Consider the following 22,673-nt stretch of genomic DNA (forward strand, 5'->3'; position numbering starts at 1 on the left):
GCTCCGGTTCGCACCTGGGGAACTCCCACTGAGATGCAGTGTTTTCCAGAAGCACAAACTGTCTGAAAGGCGAGGGACAGGAAGAGCTGCCCGGCAGGGTGAGCGCGAGGTCTGGGCGGGGGACGGCAGGAGCGCATTGCAGGCCGAGCCCTGTGAAATTAATGAATCGCTGCTAATTGCAAGTGCTGAGCGTGCTGGAGGAGCTGCACTGCCAGGCAGCTGCACTGAGGGCAGCGGCACGTAGGAGTGATTCCTCCCCGAGTTCTCTTGTGAAAATACAGAGCGAAGGGAACACAAACACAGCATTAAAGCGGCAACGAAATGAGTTCGAGGAAACAACCGCCCCGCGGGGCTGTGCGTGGTGGGACGGAGCCCGGGAGAGCAAACGGGTGAGATTTTGGCATTTTGAAAGGGAGCTGAGGAAGGAGGGAGCTCTGTTGCCGTGGCTGCTGCAGGGCGCGGCTGTGCCGCAGGGCTGAGCGGTGCATCCCGGGCTCTGCGCTGCCGGGCACCGCTCCGTGCCGGGGGCAGCCGGGAGGTGCTGCGGCTGAGCCGCCCGCGGGGCGGACGACGGCCGGGCGCGCTCCGTCTGTGCGGCGGGCGCTCTCCTTCTGGGTAAGCCGTGAGAGCGCCGCGGCCGCGGGGCAGGAGGTGGGGAAGGACGGCCGTCCCCGGGGGCTTTCAAGGCACAGCAGCGACTCTGGCGATGGCTTCAAGGAGGAAGTTGGAGTGACCGCGGCAGCTGCTTCCCCCCAACGCAGCTGTTATCTTAACTCCCGGAGCGACCGATAGAGGTGGGCGCGGAGCCCTTCTCCTTTGCCGGACCCGCGGCTGCAAAGCGCTCCCGGGTCACGGCGCGTCCCGGACCGACCCGCGGGTCCCTCTCTGCCTCCTTCCGCCTCTCCGGTCGCGGCACCGGGAGGCCACGCGCTGCCGCGTCAGCTCAGCCGTCGGCCCGGCCCCGTGTGCCGCCGGGGCTGCAGCGGCGCTGACCGAGCGGAGCGGAGCGGAGCGGCCCAAACCCCAAACCCCATCCCCCCCTCTGCCGGCGCGAGGCCGAGCGGCGGCCGCTTTCGTGTACGCGCTGTTCTTTTTCCGTGCGCACTTCACACCGACACGGCGGTTTGCGATCGACCAGAAACTCAGAGAAGCGCAACCGGCGGCAGGATGTGAGCGCAGCGGCGCGGCCGGGGGCAGAGAGCGGCGCCGGGAGCAGCGGGAGCCGTCTTCGCTTCTCCAGCGGCCGCGCCGTGCGGCAGCGGTGTCCCGGCGGCAGCCGACGGCACTCCCGCACACGGCGGGGCGGCGCTGAGCGAAAAGGAGAACCCCGCTGCGCTGCGCCGCGCCAGCCACAGGAAGCGCCGCAGCCGCAGGTGCTCCGGCAGAGCCCGGCCTCGTCGCTTCGCACCGCTGCGGGCCCCGCGCCCAAACGCCGGGATGCCCGGCGCCCGCCCGGCCCGGAGGAGCCCGGCGCGATGGCGGCGGCCGTGAGCGGCAGGTAGGCGGGTGAGCCCGGGTGGGTAACAGCGGGGAGTGCGGGCTCGGGTCGCGCGCGGCTCCGGCCGCGCCTCCCCACGGGCGAGGAGCCCACGCGCGGTGTCGCGCGCCGAAGGGAAGCACGGCCGCACCGCTCCGCTCGGCGCTGGCGGCTCGGAGCTCCGGGCGCCCCAACGTCCCAGGGATCCCGGGACCGGGGCGGGGGGTGGCGGCGCTGAGCGCTGAGCGCGGCTCCGCACGGGGCCGTGGGCCGCCCGTCCCCGGGGCTCCCCGCCCGCCGCGGCCGCAGCTCCCTGGGGGCCGTCCCGGGGCCGAGGCCGTTTCCTCGAAGGGCTCTCGGGGGAGATCAGCCCCGTCCCGGGGCTCCGCGTGCCCCGCCCGGCTCGGAGCCGCTGTGCCGGGGATGGGACGCTGACGCTGCCCTGGGACGGGAGCCCGCGGCCCTCAGCCCGATGTGGGCACGGCGGTGTGCGTGGCTGCGGGTCCGGGCCCCTTTGCCCCTCTGCCACGGGTGCAGCCGGGGCCGGGCCGAGCTCTGTCCCTTCCCTTCCAGCCGGTGGGGCCCACGGGCGGGGGCCAGGGCTGCGTGCTGACCGCGCAGCGCGGCGCGGGATGGGGATCCTGCCCAGCCGGGAGAAGCCGCTCAGCGCCGCACCGTTGGCCGCCATCCCCGCGCCGTCCCCACTGCCCACACTGGCAGCCTCGGGAGGATTCCAGGCGCTGGCGCTGTGTGATTTCCCCTCTGGCGAAGGCGCAGCCGCTGTGCTGAGGATGGGCGAGCAGCTCCGTGTCCTCTCTGAGTAAGTCCCGCACCGAGCGGGCACTGCTGGCACCCGTCCCCGTGTCCACGGGGATCCCCTCCCCCACAGCCGCACGACATCGCGTCCCCCTTCCCCGCAGGGACGGGGAGTGGTGGCTCGTGGCATCCCAGGTGTCCGGCAAGGAGTGCCTCATCCCCAGCAGCTGCGTAGCCAAAGTGCGGCACAGGTGGGTGTCAGCCCAGGGTGACGTGGGGGGCAGAGCTGGGGGTGGTGGGGCTCAGCCGGGACACCCCAAACTCGGGGATTGTCCCAAGGACAAACCGCAGCCGCCGCACCTGCGCCTCCAGGCCCATTGCTGGCACTGGAGCTGAGCTCAGGGACGTGGCAGTGGTGTCCCAGTCCCACCTCCCCCCACCTGAGGCCTGGTGCTGCACGGCCCATGGGCGCTTCGGCGGGGCCACCTGCCTGTCTCTGCCCCCATCCCCGGGACAGGAGGTACGGCAGCCCTGACGCCGCCCACTGCTGCGCAGGTGGCTGTATGAGGGTGTCAGCCGGCAGAAAGCGGAGGAGCTGCTGCTGCAGCCGGGCAACCACAGTGGAGCCTTTCTGATCCGTGAGAGTCAGACCCGGAGAGGTGAGCGCGGCCCCGCAGCGCTGGGGGGTTGGGACAGGCAGCCACAGGGTGAGTGGGATTGGGCACAGGCATCGTCTGTGGGATGGAGTGGGACAGGACAGGGCAGCAGCATCCAGCAGCGCAATTGCATGCAGGACAGAGCTGAGCCCCCGAGAACACCCCAGAATCCGTGCACGGTGCTGCCAGGGCCCATCCCTGTGCCCCCTCCTCAGTGTAAGGGGTTTCCCAGCCCCTCCATGCCATGTGCCAAGAGCCAGGCCCAGAGTGGGGCTGCTCTGCCATCATACCTGGCGGCACTGGGCTGCCCTGCACAGCCGCTTCCTGCTGCCGCTGCTCTGCTCTTTGCTGCACCTCTTCCTCCACCAAAGGGCCCCAACGAACCAACAAACCTGCTTCCTGCAGCTGCTGGTTAAGCACAGAGGCTCAGCCTCAGAGACGAAAGGGGCCCTGCTCGTGGCACAGAGCCCCACAGCAACCACAAGGGGACCCTGCCGGGCACCCCCCAGGCTGGGCCCTTCTCCTGGCAGCTCTGCCACGCTGCACTCTCACTGCTGCCATCCTGGTGCTGTGCCCATCCGGGCACCCCCGTGTCCCTGAGGCGGGCTGCCGATGGTGTGGGCTGGCACCAGGCTGCTGGCAGCCACGTGGGCGCTCCCACTGATAAAAGTGAGGATGTTGGAGCCGGAGGCTGAGCAGGGCTGCAGGCAGCTCAGCCCACTGCACCCCCCATCCCCGCAGGCGGTTTCTCGCTGTCGGTGCGGCGCACTGAGCTCGCCTCATGGGATGCGGTCACGCATTACCGCATCCACCGCCTGGAGAACGGCTGGCTCTACATCTCACCCCGCCTCACCTTCCCCAGCCTGCACGACCTCGTGGACCACTACAGCGGTAAGGAGCGGCAGAGGTCAGCGCCGGCCATGGTGCCCGCAGGTCGGTGCAGCACCACGCTGACGCTGCCGTCCCCACGCAGAGTGTGGGGAGGGTCTGTGCTGCACCCTCAGGGAGCCCTGCACCACGGAGGTGGCAAAGGCAGTGCCAGCCCCGGTCCGGCCCGCCGTGGTGAAGAAGCCAACGCTCAACTGGGACAAAATTGACAGGTGTGGGCAGCTGTGGGGTCCATGGTCCCCCTGGGGCCGGGCTCTGCATGCTGACCGTCCCGTCTGCCCCACAGCTCCGTCCTGCTCTCAGAGGCTGTGCCACCGCCAGGGAAGGAGAAGGAGGAGGAGGACTCCCCCATCAGCCTGGGCCTGCGGGAAGCCATCAGCTCCTATCTGCTGCTGACAGACGGCACAGTCCCAGAGATGGGACCTATGGGGAAGGGGGCAAAGAGCAGCTGAGGGCACAGCCCCCCTGGCCACAGCCCCGGGGATGGGCACCCAGGCCTACTCACAGTCAGGCTCATGCTCCATGGCCCACGGCCCCTCCAGCACACACACACCCCACCTCAGGCTGCACCAGGGCTCTCCTCCCAGCCCCAGCACTCCCCACTGTGGGCTGCTGGGCCCTGAGCAGCACCCAGAGGGCAGAGGCCGTGGCCCTGCAGTGAGGGCACATAAGGCAGCAGCCATGCTGGCAGTGGTGCAGCTGCTCCATGAGCTGGGGTAGAGCCCAGGGCTGCAGGCTGAGCCCACACAGAGGCACAGCCTCACAGCTCCAGGCCCCACAGCATATACACGTGGAGCTCTGCACAGCACAGAGCCTGGGCCCCCCAGAGCCCCTCAGCATGACAGGAGCAGCCCTGCCCCACCCCACAGAGACAGGTTTAAAGCTTTAAGTCATCCATTAAACGGGATCTTGCAAGAACATACAGCAACACCTGTTTGCAATGCCTTAATTAAGGGTTATGGGGAAGGGGGGGTAACTTCAGCACAGCCATGCTGAGGCACATGGAGCAGCCCTGCAGCTCAGGCAGCCTTTGCTATAACCGAGGTTCAATGGGAGGACTGAGCCAATTTGAGGACCATGCAGGAGAACGGACAGCTCAGCAGCGCCACACCAAACCCCCCAGCAGCAGCATGGATGCGCCAAACCCCCCCCAGACCGCAGCTCCTCATTGTGCACAGTGGTGGCACAAAGCCTGGAAACCCCTGCTCATCCCTTCCCGAGCTCACAGAGGCTGCTGTGGCAGCCCCCGACCCGTTTCCTGCCCCCGACACGCTCGGCTCTCTCCATTTTCATGTCTCACTGCTGGGCTCGGGCAGCCCCAGTGCACTCTCTCGGTTCCCCAGGTGCAACCACAGCTGGGGGCTGCCCAGAGGTCCCGCTCAGCTCCGCCCCCCTTTGCCCCCTATCTGCTGCTGATGGGGCAAGAGATCTCAAACCCCTCCCCCCCCCCCTTCTCCCCCCGGTCTGAAATACCCAAATGAAACGCTGGGGGCAGAGGAGGTGTCACCGCGCACTGCTCATCATTCACACAGCGGCGCCAGGCCTTCCAGATGTGATTTGAGCAGTTTTGACCACAGACGCAAACCCGAAGTTATTTTATTGAATCATTAATTGAAACAAAGACGTCGCTAAGACTTAACCAACAAAAACCTATTTATTTGTTCCAAACACCAAGATACAGAAGTTTTCAAGTTTTGCAAATATTGCTCCAAAGCAAAATCCTATTTACAGCGCCCTCAGTTCTAATAGTGCATAAACAAAGACAAATACGTATCCAGAGTGCAATGTTTGCTCATTTCATCAAGGCTCCATGTTGCATTCACTTACCAGTGATTTAAAGAACACAAAAGTGACCTGCCAGACCCAACGGTTGGCCCAGGCTACGAAATAACAATGTGGAAACTTACAGAAACAGGGACAAAATGAATCCAAAGCACAATAAAGAACCTTTCCTGAACGTGAGAAATGCTAGTCTACTTTAAATAAATACTTTCAGTCACCGCCTGCGAGGGCTTCTTCCCTGGCTGCGCTACAGGAGAACCAGCCCAGGATCTGCCGCCTCGCGCACCCATCACAACAGCCCTCTCCTCCCCCATCTCCTCAGTACTGCCCTGAGCAAAAACCAACCGGCACAGCCAACACTCGCAATGGACGCACAAAAAGCACTGCTGGGAAAGAAGTTCAGCTCCCAGGAGAACGGTCAGCTCAGGCACTGCCCCCACGCCCCCAAGCACAGCCGTGGGGCTGCAGGGATGCTCATCCCACCAGACCCCGTGGGCGCACCCGCTGCACGTCTCAAATAGGGTTCCCCTTCCCAGCCCTTCACCCCGCAGCCCCACACCCTCACAGCTGCCCGCAGCCCTCCTGCCCACGCCGTGCTGCTGGGCTGCCTTGCCCTATGGCTGCTGTGAGCCAGGGGTCACAGCAGTGAGACGGCCCAGCACTGCGCTCATCTTCAGAGGGTGAAGTGGGACTTCAGTGCCACGTAAGCTTTATTCCAACCGTGTTACAGAGAAGTTCATTCTTCTGCTGTGTGTACGCTGTGCTCATTATGTACCAACTCGTACTGTGAAACAGAGACTAATTATTCCCTGAAATGACTCTTTGCACAAAGCCACAGTAACTACCTAGAGGAGCCCTATGACTTCATCTTCTGCAGGGACTGATTATAACATTCCCTGTGTAGATAACATTAAGTTAAAATTATTACTGTAGGAGTTTCTATAGTAAATCATTACCGTTTGCAGTAAATGAGCAGGAAGGGCTCAGCGCAGCTTCAATCCCACCCTCAGTGGCACCATCACACAACACAGCTCTTTCAGGATGCCCTCTCCATGGAAAAACACCTTCACCACTCTGTACGGTGACCCCAGTTGTGTTAGGGAAGGAAAGTGGAGCTGCAGTGCTGCTGACGGAGCACTCATCCACCGCAGAAAGGCTCTGGATGCCTCTGATACAGCACAGCACTGCTTCAAGGACTGCATAACGCACCTGAATCCACGCAGCGCCTTCACCTTGCTTCACAGAGCAATACAAACCAGGACATTTAAACGTAAGATAGAAAAGGGAACTCGTGAACACACACCGTTAAGGTAACAACCCACTCACTGCCTCTCAGGACAGTACCTCATGCATAGATCTCGAGGCTTTATTTACACAAATATAAAACAAACTGATTCCCAAAACCACACATTCATAGTAAGTCTTTACAATGAACACGTCCCGAGTGTTGGAAAAAAGTCTACATTTCAAAAACAGAACCGGAATGGCAACTATTAACAAACGGGAGAAGGCCGCACGGCGCCCACTGCAGCCCTCACCCCACTGCAGAGCAGCACAGCCCCACAGCCCCACGGCATGGAGCTCAGCAGGAGGGTCAGCCCCAGCACTGTGTGAGTGACACGGTCAGTATGTGAAACAATCATTAATCCCGAATGTGAGTGCAGTGCACTGCGGCCTTCTGCTGCACCGCCCACTGACAGCCGTGGGTTGGGCTCCTGGCAGCCCCCCACGTGGCAGCCCGTAGCTGGGAGCCGGGCACTCACACTTACTAGGTCTGAAAAACGTTATTACATTTCCTAATGATTAAATACCGTGTGCATTACGCATAAACCGGAAGGAACAAAACATGACACACGTCACTGAAACTATGCAAAGTTATCTACAACCTCTGTCAACTGCACATTTTTGGCTCTTAGAACTCTGTTCTTCAAGTGGCACAACTTGAGTCAATTTAATTACGAGAAGTCTGCTGCTTCCACGAGCAACCTGTACGGAGTGAAAACTGGAGTATAATGTAATCCACCGACACCCAACCTCTGAAGACAACCGTTTTAACCTCTTCCATATTGTTACAATTGCCCAATAACCCTGGAATTATGAGATAAAATAACCTTTTGGCCGTTCTTTGAACAGCGCCTCTTCACAAATCCCTGAAGTCAATCAGCATCACATGCAGCCAGCATGCTACTTTCCTTTAAATACACAGAGCTCTCCACGTCCGACGCTCCAACGCCGCGCTTTGTAACAGTCCCAGCGCCCTCCGGCCTCACGTGGAGCAGCACAGCGCGATCTGCTGCACCTTGCTGAGGTCCGTGATCAGCTGCTTTATGCAGTGCTTGAGCTGTGGGAGGCGGGCAAGCGGCTCAGGCGGCTCCAACTCCCCCGTGTAATCCAGCCAGCTCTCCAAAACTGCCAAGGGAAACAGAACGGGCACTCCTTCAGTTTTCAGACAAACCTCTCTGAGCCACAGAACGAGCTCTTTACATCCATTGTCAATCTCGAGAAACGCAGGCAAAGATTTAACAGCGCTGTGAGATACCAGAAAGTGACTGCTATCCATCATTAGGAAGAGCTTTGGACACTGAACAACCAAATCAACTTTTAGGGGAAGTTTTAAAGGACAAAACCCAGACGTTCCCAGGAGAAAGTAGTGAGAGGCAACACCACACGGTGCTAGGAAGGTCAGACTATTGGAATGCCTTAAGATGGGATCTTAAAAGAACTGACTGGTAAAATAAATAACTGCAATCTCAGGCAATCAGCTCCAGTGCAGGCACCTTCTGCAGGGAAGCAGGGGACGTGGTGTGCAAGGCAGGTCCTGAAATCAAGGAGCACCCAGGGCAGGAGGGGTTGGAAGCCACGGCACAATCAGCAAGCGATGACACAACTGCTATCACAGAAACATGGTGGGACAAACTGCACAGCTGGGGCACCAAGATGGAGGGCTACAAGCTTCACAGAAGAGAAAGGCAGGGCAGGAGGGGCAAGGGAGCTGCCCTCCATGCTAAGAGGTGGAAAGACTGCAAAGAGCTGCCTCTGAGCAACAGTCATGCTCAGGTCAAGAGTTTGCGGGTTAAAAACCAGGAGCTCAAAGAAGGGACATCTGGCAGTCGGGTGTACTACGGGCAACTGATCAGACAGAGCCTGTGGATGAAGCCTTCTTCCTCCAGCTAAAATAGGCATCACACTTTTGCAGTCTCTCATCTCAATGAGAGATTTCAACCACCTGGTGCCTCTACTGAAAAAACAGCACAGTGGACTGCAAGCAATCCAGGAGACTCCCGGGGTGTGCTGAGGATAACCTCCTGGTCCAGGTATTGGACAGATCAACCAGTGCCGAAGCACTACTAGATCCGGGGCTCACCAATGTAAAATAAATCATTAAGGAGGTTCAGATTAGAGTTTGTCTGGGCTGCAGTGACCATGGTGTGGTGGACTTCAAGATCTCAAGGAATATGGGCCTGGCAAGAAGTAAAGACAGGGCCCTGAATCACAGACTCATAATCGCTAAGGTTGGAAAAGACCCACAGGATCATCCAGTCCAACCATTCGCCCTTCACCAATGGTTCAGAAGATCTAGCTTCTAGCTGTTCAAAGAATTACTGGATGAGATCCACAAAGCCCCAAAGAACAGCAAAGCTCAGAGACACAGAAGCACTATGGAAAATGACAACAAAACCACGATATGAAAGATGTTCCATGACATCATCTGATGCAAGTATTCAGAGATGATGTAAGCAGGATTTTTTAATTTGAATTAAATTCTTCATGGTATTAATTTGTTCTTCAATTTTGTTTTTAAACCTTCCAGGTACCACGAGTGTCTGCTTTCTATTACTAAATACAGTACATCTCACAGCTTAATGCTCATCACTCTGAAGGTCTGCAGAAGTAAATCTACAGCCAGCGTGTTTTGAATAGCAGTATTATTTGAGTGGGACAAAATGCAGTTATTTTTTTAAACAGAAAAATGCTACCTACCATCTAGCTCCTTCTCAATGAAATCCATTCTGTGTATGACTTCATCTTGCAGAGATTCCACATGAGCTAAAAGATTAAGCTGCCACTGCAGCTGTGAGTTCACAACTCCTTCTTTGTCCTTTTCCAGCAGTTTCATTTCAATAGCTTCCTCTGGAGAGGCTTTCTTAGACGCAGGCTCTCTTACCTAGCAGAAATACAAATGTCAGTATTTGTAACAGTGATGCAGAACTGGTGAGGCAGCCTGAGCCACCACAGTGACCTAAGCTAATGGCTTCACAAATTTAAGGCTAGCAGGCGACAGAGACACAAAAAAGAATATAGAAATGTGAAGGCAGTTTGGGCAAAAGCAGATCAACAACAGATCCTCACAGTTGTTTTGCTAAGACCTCGTCTCTGCAGCACCTTATTCTGATAGGTAACACTGAGCTGTAAATGACACCCGCAGCTCGCTTCCTGCAAACAGGAAAACACTGCACTAAACCTGTGTGTCCAGGAGAACATCACAAATTTTCCTTTAAACACAACAGCAACCAAGCAAAAAGCAAGCTGTGCTACAGCGAGGGGCTCTTCCTTAAGGAATCTAATCTCAATTCTTCTGTAACTTCCATCAAAGCACCTAGACAACTTACAGAACCTGACTGCACTGTGTCAGCAGATCATTCTTCCCATGCTTTCTTCCATCATTATTCTGAATTGTGACAGGATTTAGAGAAAGACTGTCAAGAGATCAAAACACTGAAACACATGTCTTTCTGGGAAACTGAAAGCCATCCCTATGAATTTGACAGAGAAATCAGAACACAATTTACGAGTCCTTTTGAAATAAAATAAAAGTTGAACAGCATTCTCATCCAAAAGACGTGGAGGTCAGTACTTCTCCTGAGGCCTTCCAACATTTGTCAGACCATACTTCATGACCTGACAGCCCCTGACAGAAGCCAATCTGTCCACTGCAATCTAAAGAAGCCTCTGCTACAAGTTTGCCAGACCTGATGGAGCTGAAATTGAGAACTGACTGTTAAAAGCAGAAAACTAGAGTGCTTCAGTAGGAAAAGAACTGAACTATTCAGTGATAATTATTCCTAACCATCACTTCAGGTTACTTATTTAGATGTTGCCTCAAGCATGTGGAATCAATTTAATTAAAGTAGCTATTAAATAAATGCAAGAACAAGCTGGTAATAACCAAAAGCTGCAATAGCAGTGTGTTTGAGAGTACCATACGTGCTTGCCCTGCTCTCTCCCTAGTGTTTATCCGTACTGTCTAACGCAGACAAGTAAGGAACAACAAAGTGCTGGTAGACCACAGTGCACATTCCACAGACTGTACAGATGATTTAAAACCCAGAAGTCAACTTTCAGGATGAAATGATGGAGATGATCACATCCATTACTTAAATGTGCACCAGCAACCTAAATTTAGCATCGTGACGGGAAAAAAAGTAAACACAAATTAAATACCATTAAAAGGGCTAATGAGTTCTGCACTTTGCCAGACAAACACATTCTCTCTGCAGAGAGGGTTATTTTAATATAAATACCTTGGAGTAATTGTGTTTGGATTCATTTTCCATTTTACATATTTCTCGGTCCAGATTCCACCCGAGCCTCTCCGACAGGACGTCATCCCCATTTTCCCTTATTCTATTTACACCCTCATCCATGGCTGAGCCTCTCGTTTCCACCACCAGCCTCTGCTCTATAGCAGGGTAGTAGGCCCGAGGTTTCTGGTAACAGTGTTCACTCGTGATGTAAGATTCCTCCACAGAAGGAATGGCTGAGGGTTTCTCAGCTGTCCCATTCCAAGTTCTATAACTTGTTGTCTCTTCTTTGCAACAGTTTTCTTCAATGTGAATGATGTGTTTCGTATGGATTTTTTCATCCACCGTAATGTGCTTCCATGGATGACACCAGAGCTTTAGGTCAGGATGTTCTTTATTTCTGTTCAAACATAAAAGAAGTCAGACATTCACCAAATTTAAACTTAAAATGACTAGAGTAGGCTGTATTACCATGTAAAGAAATCAAGCAAGAACATTTGCAATACTACACACTTTGGTCATCAGCATCAACAGAAACACACAAATAAGTTGAAATAAGATAATTTCCCTGACCTCCACTCTGCCTCATCCTACAGTGCTCTGTTAGGTTCATTATTTTCATTTCTCTGACATGGCACATGAACCAAGTGCTGGCATTAAGGAAAAGGTGAAGACTAAACTTCAAAGATGTGAATGTGTAATTTGATAACAGCATTAACCCATTTTCATGGTGACAGCTTTAGAAGTATTTTCAACAGGTAAGTCAACTATGCTCAAATTAAAATATATCCATTAATATAAAGTGTATTTCTATACCAGTGAAGCAAGAAGACCCCCCTCCAATCACTCACTTTCAGATTTTTGCCTGCAGCTCTCACCAGATAAGCTTCAGAATTCAATCCACTGCTTTTGTATAACCCTTTAATAACAACAGTGGCAGACTTGGGGTGGGTGTAGTAGTACTTCATTAGTTCCTTCACATCTAACTTCCCTTAAAACTCCCTTGGGAGCTTTACTACTGGGAGAAGTACCACTTGATATGCCAACATGTCACAGTCCCTCCAGTTGCCCTTTATAAAAATTCTCATTTTCCTTGTTTTCAAGTTGACTAATATGGAATATCTCTTGAGCGATATTTATTCCAGCAGCAGGGACAACTGTAACTATCAGTTATTACATACGTATAACAAACAACATTTGTTTGTTGTCACACCCTTCACACCCTTGGTGAGGTATCATGAATGCACTTCTAGAAAAGGCAAAGCCAAGTGCTCACTCATCAGAGCTTTCTGCTCCAGCTCCAGACATTCTACACTTAAGGCATTCTCTGTGGAGCAAAGCAGCAAGGGATCCTTTGCACAAGGCAGAGCACTGGCAGATGACACGGCAGCTACACAAGTGTGGGTGCTCCCATGCTGAATGCCTAAGCTCCCTTCTGAGGGCTGGCACGAAACCTGCCACAGTGCCTCTGATCCCATCCAACCTGCTTGAAATACTGAGCAACACTCTCCTCATGACTGTGAGATCATCTCTCTTGCAGACTGCAGATCTGCATCAGCAGTATAACCATTCTTCTAATTCAGTATTTTTTTTTAAATCCACTTTGATTTATATGATATCAAAAAACTGGGGCTGCAGTCTCCAACAAGGAACACAGCATACAACAACTTCAGGGTGGGAGGGGAAAAGCGAACAAAGCCTGTAACAACCATACCCGTCCAGTGCTGTGGACCACAACATGAGGCAAATCTCAATCGACAACTGAAAATCACAGTCTAAGGCACTGCTATTTAAGAAGAAAAGGCTTAAGGACTGGTCTTAGGATATTTACATTCCAGTCACCCCAGGATAAAGGACAAACTTCCAGATCTGACTTAAGGACACCTCAGCAGAAAAGGAAGACCTCACATTACAAGTGGCACCTTCTTTAAGGTGCTTTAAGCATTCCAAACACTGCCAGTGACATTACTGCAACACCACAGATTAAACTTGAGAAAAAAAAAACACTACAGAGAGCTGGAAACACTGCAAGCTTTCTTTTCCAAACAGCTGCTGTTGAGCAAATTATCAATGAATAAATTATAAACGTTATTTGATCCATTTGAAACTGCTAGATGTAGATTAGAAAAAAACCTCTTAGTCATCAGAACCAAGGGTGACCTCACACAGAAAACTACTGATTTCTACAGGGATTGTGAACAACGTTGGTGCTATTTTTTGTTTTGTTTTGTTCCTAGCATACCATAGCATACCACGTCCCTAGCATGCCTAGCACAGAACTGAGATAGTACAGGTTGCTGAAGGTCCAACTGCTTTTCCTCTACAGGGCAACAAACTATGCTGAAAGAAGACACATGATTTCTGCTCAAACAGCTAAGATTTGAAATTACTGGATAGAGAAGGTAAGCATTATAAGAACACTGTCATGGTTACACACAGTGCTCTAATTGCTACTGCTCTATTTCGGTGCTTTAGGAAAAGCTGCTGTTAGTTTTTTCTTCTTGTTTTCCCAAGTCTTCTTCACAGTCAGTTTACACTCCCCACCACACTTATCCAAGACAACATTAGTAATTCAAACTATGGTGACATACATCTGCAGAGAAACACAAAAGTCAGTCTGAATTTCTTGCTATTTTTCTACTACTTGAAATTTAATTCACATTGAGAACATGTCAACTGGTACTTAAACACTGCTTACTTCAATATGCTCATCTTCAGCTGCAGTCCATGCAGTACTTCTATCACTCTCTGCACATCGCCAAGAAGCTGGTGAGTGGCTACTATCTTCTTGGCATTCTGGTGGGAGTAATTTTCTTCCAAGAACGCTAAGCCATGCATGTGGCCATTACTCAACCACTCCTTCTCATACCAGTACTTTAAGCTGGACCTCTGACCTAAAGCAACAGTAATGAGTGTGTTAAAATACAGCATTAACTACAGAACATTAACATTACTGGCAGCAACTGTGATTATCTGTCTTGCAGCAGCTTACTAGATCTTATCAGTAGCACTAATAACGATCTTATGACAGCAGACAAAACTCTGGAGGCGTAAGAACTTGTAAGTGGAAAGTGAAATGGAACCTTGGTCAAGAAAATCTTGGCCCAGCTGTAAAAGCCAGGGGCATTCAGACCCTGATTCCCACAGGACATCCACAACAAGCACATGCAGCTGATGTACAGAGAAATGTATGATTGTAGCGGGGTACCCCTGATTATAATTAAAACCAGCCTGGATAAAGCTCTGCAGACAGAAATGCCACGAGAGACAATTGGCCTTTCTTTACTGGTTTTATGCACATATTAATACAGTCACTCAAATGTAAATTTCAAAGGAATCACTGATGCGTTGGTGAAGAATTTGCCAATATTAAACTATTAATAATGTTAATTCCAGCTTAAAAGGACAGATCATCAACAACAGCTGAAATGAAACAGTTAAATGGCAAGTGCATGTGTAAGAGACTGAAGAAGAGCAAAAAAGTTATTAAGAGAAGAGTGAAACTTGGTAAACTTATGAAGTTACAAGAAACAAGTAACTAAAAATGAAAATAAAGAAAACCAACGGGAGCCCAACCTCCCCCCCCCTCTGCACTGTGCTGCTGCAGAAGATGTTCTCAGGTGACAGTTCAGTGCCCTGAGAACATCCCATTCACTGCTCCAGCCACAGCACCTACAAAGCCAGAGATGTTACAGGAGCACAGGGCAGAACCATATGCACACAAGTCTCCAGTACAAGTGGGTTAACATTCATTAGAAAATGGCAGCAGTCAGCAGTTTGTTGAAAAAATAAAGAGTCAGTAGGCAGCAGGATGAAACAGGGGATTGTACTGCCTGCCCACCAGGAGCATCACTGGCCATGCTGCTACCTTGGGCACAGTGAAACAAAACTCTCTGGACACCCTAATGAGAAATTACTCATAGTTGTTTACATCTCTTTTGGAAGGTGATTAAAAATAGCAACAAAATTGTTTCCATATCATGTCTGATATATAGATCCATGGACATAAAGGAAACCTACATTCACTCCCAGATCTCTGCCTCAAAGACAAATCCAAAGAGCATGCTTGTGAGCACGCAGCCACTGAGCAGCATAGGACAGTAATGGATGCCTGGAGGCAACATCTCCAAAAGGCCTCATTTTCCAGAAATCCCATGTTTATTTTTGCATCAGGAAGGCTCCCAGCTGCAAATGCACTTCAATCAACAATAATAAACCCCTGAGTTTTAAAATTCATGGTTATCTGAGGAGCATGGAGGCTACCTGCTCTGTCCTGGTGGATGAAAAGCCAGACACGCGCCAGCAGTGGACGCTCACAGGCCTGAAGGCCAACCGCAGCCTGGGCTGCAGCAACGGAGGGGAACAGAAGGCAGGGAGGGAATTGTACCCTCTGCTCTGCCCCTGTGACAGCCTGCCTGCAGTGCTGTGTCCAGCGCTGGGGCCGCCGGCACAAGAAAGATGTGGATCAGCTGAAGTGGGTCCAGAAAAGGCCACGAAGATGTTCAGAGGGCTGGAGCACTTCTGCTATGGAGAAGTCTGAGGGAGGTGGGGGTGTTCTGCCCAGAGAAGAGAGGGCTCTGGGAGACCTCAGTGCAGCCTCTTCTAGTACTCAAGGTGAGCTTATAAGAAGTCAGCCTCCCTCCTGTTTATGCAGTCTGATAGTGACAGGACAAGAGAGGTGGCTTTAAACTAAAAGAGGAGAGATTTAAATTAAAAGTGAGGAGAAAATTAATTATTTAGAGGCTGGTGAGGCTCTGGCACTGCTGCCCAGAACACTGTGGGATCCCCATCCCTGGGGGTATTCAAGGCCAGGCTGGATGATGCCCTGGGCAGTCAGCCCACAGCAGAGGGGCTGAAGCTCAATGGTCTTAAAGGTCCCTTCCAATCCAGGCACTTCTATGATTCCACCCAACCAAAGCCTATTCATGGCATCGTTTGCTTGAGGGTGTACTTGTGGACATAAAGTTCTCTCTCTTCCTGTGTAAATGCACTAACGAGATAGAGAGATTTCTAACAACTTACGCTTCCTATTCCTAGAAAGCAACTGCCATATAACAAGCAATATTTTCATTACGTTTAAGCAAGAGTAAATGTTATCTGAACAGAAATCACTTAAAAATCCTACCTGGCTTAAAGAGTCTAAAATGACAGTTATGTTTTTAGGCATACTAAGCTTTTACTTCTGATAATATGGGACTGAACAGGGGAAGTTCCTAAATAAGGCATTTACTCAACAATATACTTTTAAAATTGGGCATAGCCATTTCCAGATTCATAAATTCTATTTGAGCTCATTTCAAGTCAAGGAAAGGTTCACTGAAACTGAGAATCCACATTATAGCTTGCAGTCAAAATGCTGGACAAAAATTTTACCTGTTTTGGAAATCAAATCCAAACAAAAAATAAAGTTTCAGGATCTTCAAAGCAAAAAAGAGTGATTAAACTAGTTAAGTAAATTAAATGTTAGTTGTAATTGGTTTTCATTGGAAAGCATTCTGATCAAGTTCAAGCGTGATGGCACAACTTCAGCTTGCACATGCACCTCAGCTGGGTCCAAAGCTAAATCCAAAGTAAAGTATCTTGAAAGTAAATGGTTAGAGTCCTGGGTGCAAAATACTGCATTAATAATTATAATAAATGCAACCTTAAAGATTATAAATTATTTGGCTAAGATAACTGTATGTAAGCATAGTGTCTTTGCTATGAGTACAAACGATGTTAGTGCACAAACTCTGCTTAGCCAGAAGCAAACAATTTAGGTGCCCCAAGAGCATGTAGTTGTCAAGAAAAGCAGTAATCACAATCCAAATAAACACCTAAACTCTGCATGTCCAACCCATTAGTTTAATGGTTTGTTGCCATAGTATATATACTGTATACAGCCCAAGACTATTCCCTTTCACTCAATGCAGCCCAGGCAAGCCAAAAGGTTGGACACCCCTGACATAAGCCAAGAGGGCTTGTGATGAGGCAGGCTGACATCCCAGGCATCTCATCATATATGAGCATGGACACAAGCCCAAACCTCATCCATTTGCACACTCAGTGAGGTTTTATAACACACAGAAGGAAGCCAGAAACAAGCCATGTCAGAAGGGCAGTTTTTATCTGCTGCATAAGATGAGCTGAGGCATTTTAAATTATTCAGCCTCATGTTTAGGAGTAGAAAATGCACCACTTAATCAAATCTGACTGTACTACTCATGATAACTTCTATTTATATTTATAGATGTGCCTCTTCCAAACAGGTCAAGGACATCACAGCTGCTGAGAACCAGAGACCTCTTGCTGGTTCATTTTAATCAGCACATAAGCCTGGCCTCACTGGAAGAAAGCTGCAGTCGTGTCCCTTAAGATGTGTCTACGTTTTAATCATAAGGAGTCTTTATTGAATTCTCTTGAGTGCTTTTTAATTTGTTTTCTGTAGTCAGGCAGTAGAATCAACTTAAATTCTTATTATTGACAATTGTGACACAGATGGCCACAGTTAAACACTGATTTCCATTCCTGTCCAGCTGTAATTCCACAACTTTGACTTGTGCATTCGCATGAGCTCCGTTACAGATTCAGAAAATTGAATTTCATTACTGAAGAGACACAGCTAGTGAAGCAAAAAAAGTTTAATCTTTGCAGCAGAAGTATATACACTGATAGTTACTACATACATAAGAAGGTTGTGTAACTTAAAGATTTCTGTACCTGGAGGATCTTGGCAAATATAGCAGGTATATTTCTCAGGTACGTTATCTTCCAGTAAGCCCATACAGACTCCATGCTGCCAGCACAGACACTCTTCACACTGTTAAAATCAAGAAGTGCACATCAATGGAGCTCAACATATTTACCTCAATTAAGAGATGCATCATCTACACACGTTAAAACAACAAGGTATATCAGTGTCCCTTTCCTTGCAGCTTCAAACCAATACATTAAAGAATCAGACTGCAATGCTATTACAGTCCTTCCCACATTTTTCACACAATTTATGGAGATGGGACAAATTACACAGTCAAAGCAGAGATCCTGAAAAGTACCAAAATGTTCCTTTCAGAGATGAAAACCTTTTAGGAGATGCATGCACACGTTATCAAGGACAGGAAACAACATAAAATCAAGCTTTATAAAAATATATCAAGTTTTCTAATTAAAATTTTTCACCCTCAAACAACAAATTAATATACTTAACTGTAAAATCAAAGGGATATTCACCATACACAGAATGAGTCAACCCTGCGCTTCACTGTACCTCCAGCATTTTATCCATTTCCACAAAGGTACTTCTATTCATACAGAAGAAAAAATTCTGAAGTTTTTAAGAACTTTCTGATGTTTATCCTTATTGGTAAACACTGAGTACACTACTTTTTAGTGCAGTTACACTACTTAACATGTAATCCTTGTACTTTTATCTGTAGTTTCAGGGCAGGAACAACTACACCCATACATTCTGCTTCTGCTTCTTTCTTTTCCCCCTCTGGCCTTGACAGGCAGCCCAAACCATAACAGCAGCCTAAAGGCCAACAGAACATGAGACAAAACCACACATAAGAATATGAAGTCATTTTTAATTTGAAACTGTGTGGTGCTCATTTAGAGTTCCTCTTTCTACCAGCAGTGAAATTATAGATTGTAATCTTTATGTCTTGAAGAACAAGCCAAAAGCTTAATGCAGAGACCATGGCTATATTGGCAAAGGTTTTCAAATGAGCTAAAGTGAAGAAATGGCAACCACAAGCAATCTAAGAGGCTCCTCACTGACCTGCATAACACCAGCTTGGTAAGCAACTCAGTTGTGTTGGCCAACACCTAATGAACGCCCTTCTCCTCACCCGGAATCACAGAATCGCTAAGGTTAGAAAAGACCCACAGGATCATCCAGTCCAACCATCCACCCATCACCAATGGTTCTCATTAAACCATGTCCCTCAACACAACATCCAAACGTTCCTTGAACACCTCCAGGGTCAGTGACTCCACCACCTCTCTGGGCAGCCCATTCCAGTGCCTGACCACCCTTTCAGAGAAGTAGAATTTCCTAACGTCCAGCCTGAACCTTCCTTGGTGCAGCTTGAAGCCATTCCCTCTAGTCCTATCACTGTCACACGAGAGAAGAGGCTGACCCCCAGCTCACTACAACCTCCCTTCAGGTACTTATAGAGAGCAATAAAGTCTCCCCTGAGCCTCCTTTTCTCTAGACTGAACAATCCTAGCTCCTTCAGCAGCTCCTCATCAGGCCTGTGCTCCAGAGCCCTCACCAGCTTTGTTGCCCTCCTCTGGACACACTCCAGGACTTTGATGTCTTTCTTACAGTGAGGGGCCCAAAACTGGACACAGTACTCGAGGTGCGGCCTCACCAGTGCTGAGTACAGGGGGACAATTACTTCCCTGTTCTTGCTGGCCACACTATTTCTGATACAAGCCAGGATGCCATTGGCCTTCTTGGCCACCTGGGCACACTGCTGGCTCATGTTCAGTCTACCGTCAATCAACACCCCCAGGTCCATTTCCTCTACACAGTCTTCCAGCCATTCTGCCCCAAGCCTGCAGCGTTGCCTGGGGTTGTTGTGGCCAAAGTGCAGGACCCGGCATTTGGTCCTGTTGAATCCCATTCCATTGGCTTCAGCCCAGCTATCCAGCCTATCCAGATCCCTCTGCAGGGCCTCGCTACCCTCAGGCAGATCAACACTTCCAGCTAGCTTGGTGTCATCTGCAAACTTACTGAGGGTGCACTCAATGCCCTCATCCAGGTCATCAATGAAGATATTGAAGAGGACAGGTCCCAGCACCAACCGCTGGGAAACACCACTTGTGACCGCCCACCAGCTGGGTTTAACTCCATTCACCACTACTCTCTGGGCCTGGCTCTCCAGCCAAGAGTGTACCTGTCCAAGCCACGGACTGCCAGCTTCTGCAGGAGAATACCATGGGAGACAGCTTCAAAGGCTTTGCTGAAGTCTAGGTAGACTACATCAACAGTCCTTCCCTCATCCACCAGATGGGCTACTAGATCATAGAAGGAGATCAGGTTGGTCAAGCAGGACCTGCCCTTCGTGAACCCATGCTGGCTAGGTTTGATCCCCCAGTTGTCCCGCACATGCCACATGATCTCTCTCAAGACAATCTGCTCCATAACCTTCCCCGGCACCGAGGTCAGGCTAACAGGCCTGTAGTTCCCCGGATCCTCCCTGCAGCCCTTCTTGTAGATGGGAGTCACACTGGCAAGCCTCCAGTCTTCTGGGACCTCACCCGTCAACAAGGAGCGCTGATAGATGATGGAAAGCGGCTCGGCTATCACCTCCGCCAGTTCCCTCAGCACTCTCGGGTGAATCTCATCCGGTCCCATGGACTCGTGGCAGTCCAGTTGGAGTAGCAGGTCTCTGACTGTTTCCTCCTGAATCGTGGGGGGTTCAGTCAGCTCCCCAGCCAAGACTACCAGGTCAGAGAGTGGAGAAACCTGAGGATAACCAGTCTGACTTTTAAAGACATAAAGAAGATATTCAGAACCTCCGCCTTTTCCTTATCCTCAGTGGTCACATTCCCAGACTCATTCAGAAAAGAATAGAAACCTGCTGCATTTTCTCCAGCCAAGAGAGACAGGAAGGCACCACCAGCTTCTGTGTATGTCATCTGCTTTAACTAAGTGTGGGGGAAACTGAAGCACAGGAAACAGCCAGTGAGAAACAGACTTCTGAAAAACGGGACTAATAGTGTCTGGCCTTACAAAATGGAAAAGGGGATCTAAAGCAAGAAGATGTTTTCAGGAGAGATTCAGAGACAACCTCTTGTTCACAAAGAATTAAGATACGTGGGAGTCAGAGGAAGATGTCCTAAAAAGAAGAGAGACAAAGAAAACCAGCCTGCCTGCTACAATACAGGAAGGGAGCTCCTGGACTTGGTTACACTTGCACCCTGTAAAGCAGGTAATGAAATACCCACCCCGTTGGGACACAGCTCCCTCCTCCTGTCTGCATGTTTACCTTCTGGCTCAGCCGAACTGAGTCTGCTCTGGGTCCATGTTAACACTCCTGCCCAGGCAACAGATAGGAGATTTAAAAACAAGCCATGTAAGAGATTTTGATGAGAAAAAAAAATGTGCAGAATTGAGCAATAACATTTGAGCTGCATTTCAAATGAGAAAAACAACCAAGCCCAATGGAACCTGTATTTAAAGCAGCTTTTCAGCTACCAGAACAGTGATATCCCGATTCTATTTACACCCATGTCCTCCAAAGGCACTGAAGCCAAGGCACACAATTCTCTACATTACACACACAAGTTCACTGATATTTATGTATAAAAAACAAACAGAAGGGATGATGTCATTTTCTCTGGACTTTTTTTGGGGGGCCCAAGCAGAATCTTAAAAATACAGTTTTGTGCTTTCCAAAGCAACAGAAGGCAAAGCAGCAAAACTACGACCTCCTCATGAAGTTATGGAGACTAGAATGAAAACATAGTCATTGATAAATTATAAACAATAAATAAACCAATAAATAAACACTTTGAAAACAGTATTAACTGTTTAATTATTAACTATTTAATTAACTATTTAAATGCAAAATCCATTTCTGTGCCCTTGAGTAATGAACAATCTTTATGCACAATTTGCTTGAGACAACGTAAACCAAGTCCAAGATATGGGAAGAGTGTTTTTATCCTTAAGCTGAATTTACCAGGAGCTTTACTATGAGCTTGAAGAGGTAAATGGAACTATGCTTAACTGGGTGAAGTTTGATCAAATGTTATGTTAAGGTCTCCACGCTTCTAAGACAAATAAAAGATGCTCCCTGTTGTTAAGATTTTTTCTTCATTAATTCTTAATTGGGTACATTCATGAAAATGATCTCAGTTCAGAGAGAAAATGACTTGCAATTGTATTTCTTGTAAGGGGACACTAGACATGCATCATAAGAGGACTGAAGCTCCAATCACACGCATGGATCAAGTGTTCTACTTCCTAATTTTGCTCTCAAGTCAAAGCAGCCTGGTATACAGGCACGTGTACAAGCAAGTGCCCCAAACATCTGTGTTCTTCAGTGAGATCTCTATGGAGTAGTAAGCAAGGACAGAAGACACACCTCAACAGAAACAAGTGCAAAGACAATATTCTTCTAAAAACCCATATACTGATTGAAATTACGCATCTTTGGGAAGAGAAGTCTAAATGCAAGCTCCTTTAAGGCAAGCACTTCCAAACTAGAGTTTCCAAGTATCAAAGCCTACAGAGGAAAGAGGGAAGAAAATCTTTCCTCCTTGCAAATCCATGATAACTGACATTTTCCTTCAACTTTCTGTGTACCCCCAGTACTACACCTCTGAAGAAAACAAGTTCTCCTCATCATAGTTCCACAGCTGCATAAGAGAGAATCTTTGCCTTATATTAATGCCCTGCAATTGAAGAGCTAGCCCAGACATTTCTATACCAACAATTAAAGGCAAAACTGTTCAAAATGTTTTCCCAAAAACTACAGGCTGACCAAAAGGAATAGGGGCACAGCACTTAGCTTAGGTTATCTGTATCACTGGTTGTATCCCCTACCTTGCACGCTGTATCCCCTAGACCCTGCAAAAACCTTGTTAACATTTCCTTGC

The 22,673-nt window shown here is 49.7% G+C and overlaps 2 protein-coding genes across 42 annotated transcripts in view; one reads left to right on the plus strand and one right to left on the minus strand.

Annotated features, from left to right (window-relative positions):
- The first annotated feature begins 569 nt into the window (after positions 1-569).
- On the plus strand, positions 570-4,699 carry SLA2 (Src like adaptor 2). 2 transcript variants are annotated; one of them, XM_003642446.6, is made up of 7 exons: positions 570-1,498; positions 2,051-2,297; positions 2,398-2,484; positions 2,789-2,892; positions 3,631-3,780; positions 3,863-3,989; positions 4,064-4,699. In XM_003642446.6, exons 2-7 carry the CDS (start codon positions 2,110-2,112, stop codon positions 4,227-4,229), a joined length of 822 nt encoding a protein of 273 aa, XP_003642494.4. In that variant the 5' UTR covers positions 570-1,498; positions 2,051-2,109; the 3' UTR covers positions 4,230-4,699. The 2 variants fall into 2 exon arrangements, with proteins under 2 accessions (XP_003642494.4, XP_046758929.1); XM_046902973.1 differs by having other exon boundaries at positions 1,463-1,965.
- A 707-nt stretch (positions 4,700-5,406) lies between these two features.
- PHF20 (PHD finger protein 20) overlaps positions 5,407-22,673 on the minus strand; it is a 65,633-nt gene continuing 48,366 nt past the window's right edge. For all 40 annotated transcript variants that reach the window (XM_025142365.3, XM_040650864.2, XM_046902968.1 and 37 more), the window contains 5 exons: positions 17,781-17,880; positions 13,780-13,975; positions 11,082-11,481; positions 9,541-9,724; positions 5,407-7,968 (listed from right to left, as the gene is read on the minus strand). In XM_025142365.3, the coding sequence (XP_024998133.1) occupies positions 7,826-7,968; positions 9,541-9,724; positions 11,082-11,481; positions 13,780-13,975; positions 17,781-17,880 (1,023 nt within the window). In that variant the 3' untranslated portion in view covers positions 5,407-7,825. The remainder of the gene's footprint in view (positions 7,969-9,540; positions 9,725-11,081; positions 11,482-13,779; positions 13,976-17,780; positions 17,881-22,673) is intronic.

The sequence above is a fragment of the Gallus gallus genome, chromosome 20, assembly GCF_016699485.2.
Source record: "Gallus gallus isolate bGalGal1 chromosome 20, bGalGal1.mat.broiler.GRCg7b, whole genome shotgun sequence".
NCBI lineage: Eukaryota > Metazoa > Chordata > Aves > Galliformes > Phasianidae > Gallus > Gallus gallus.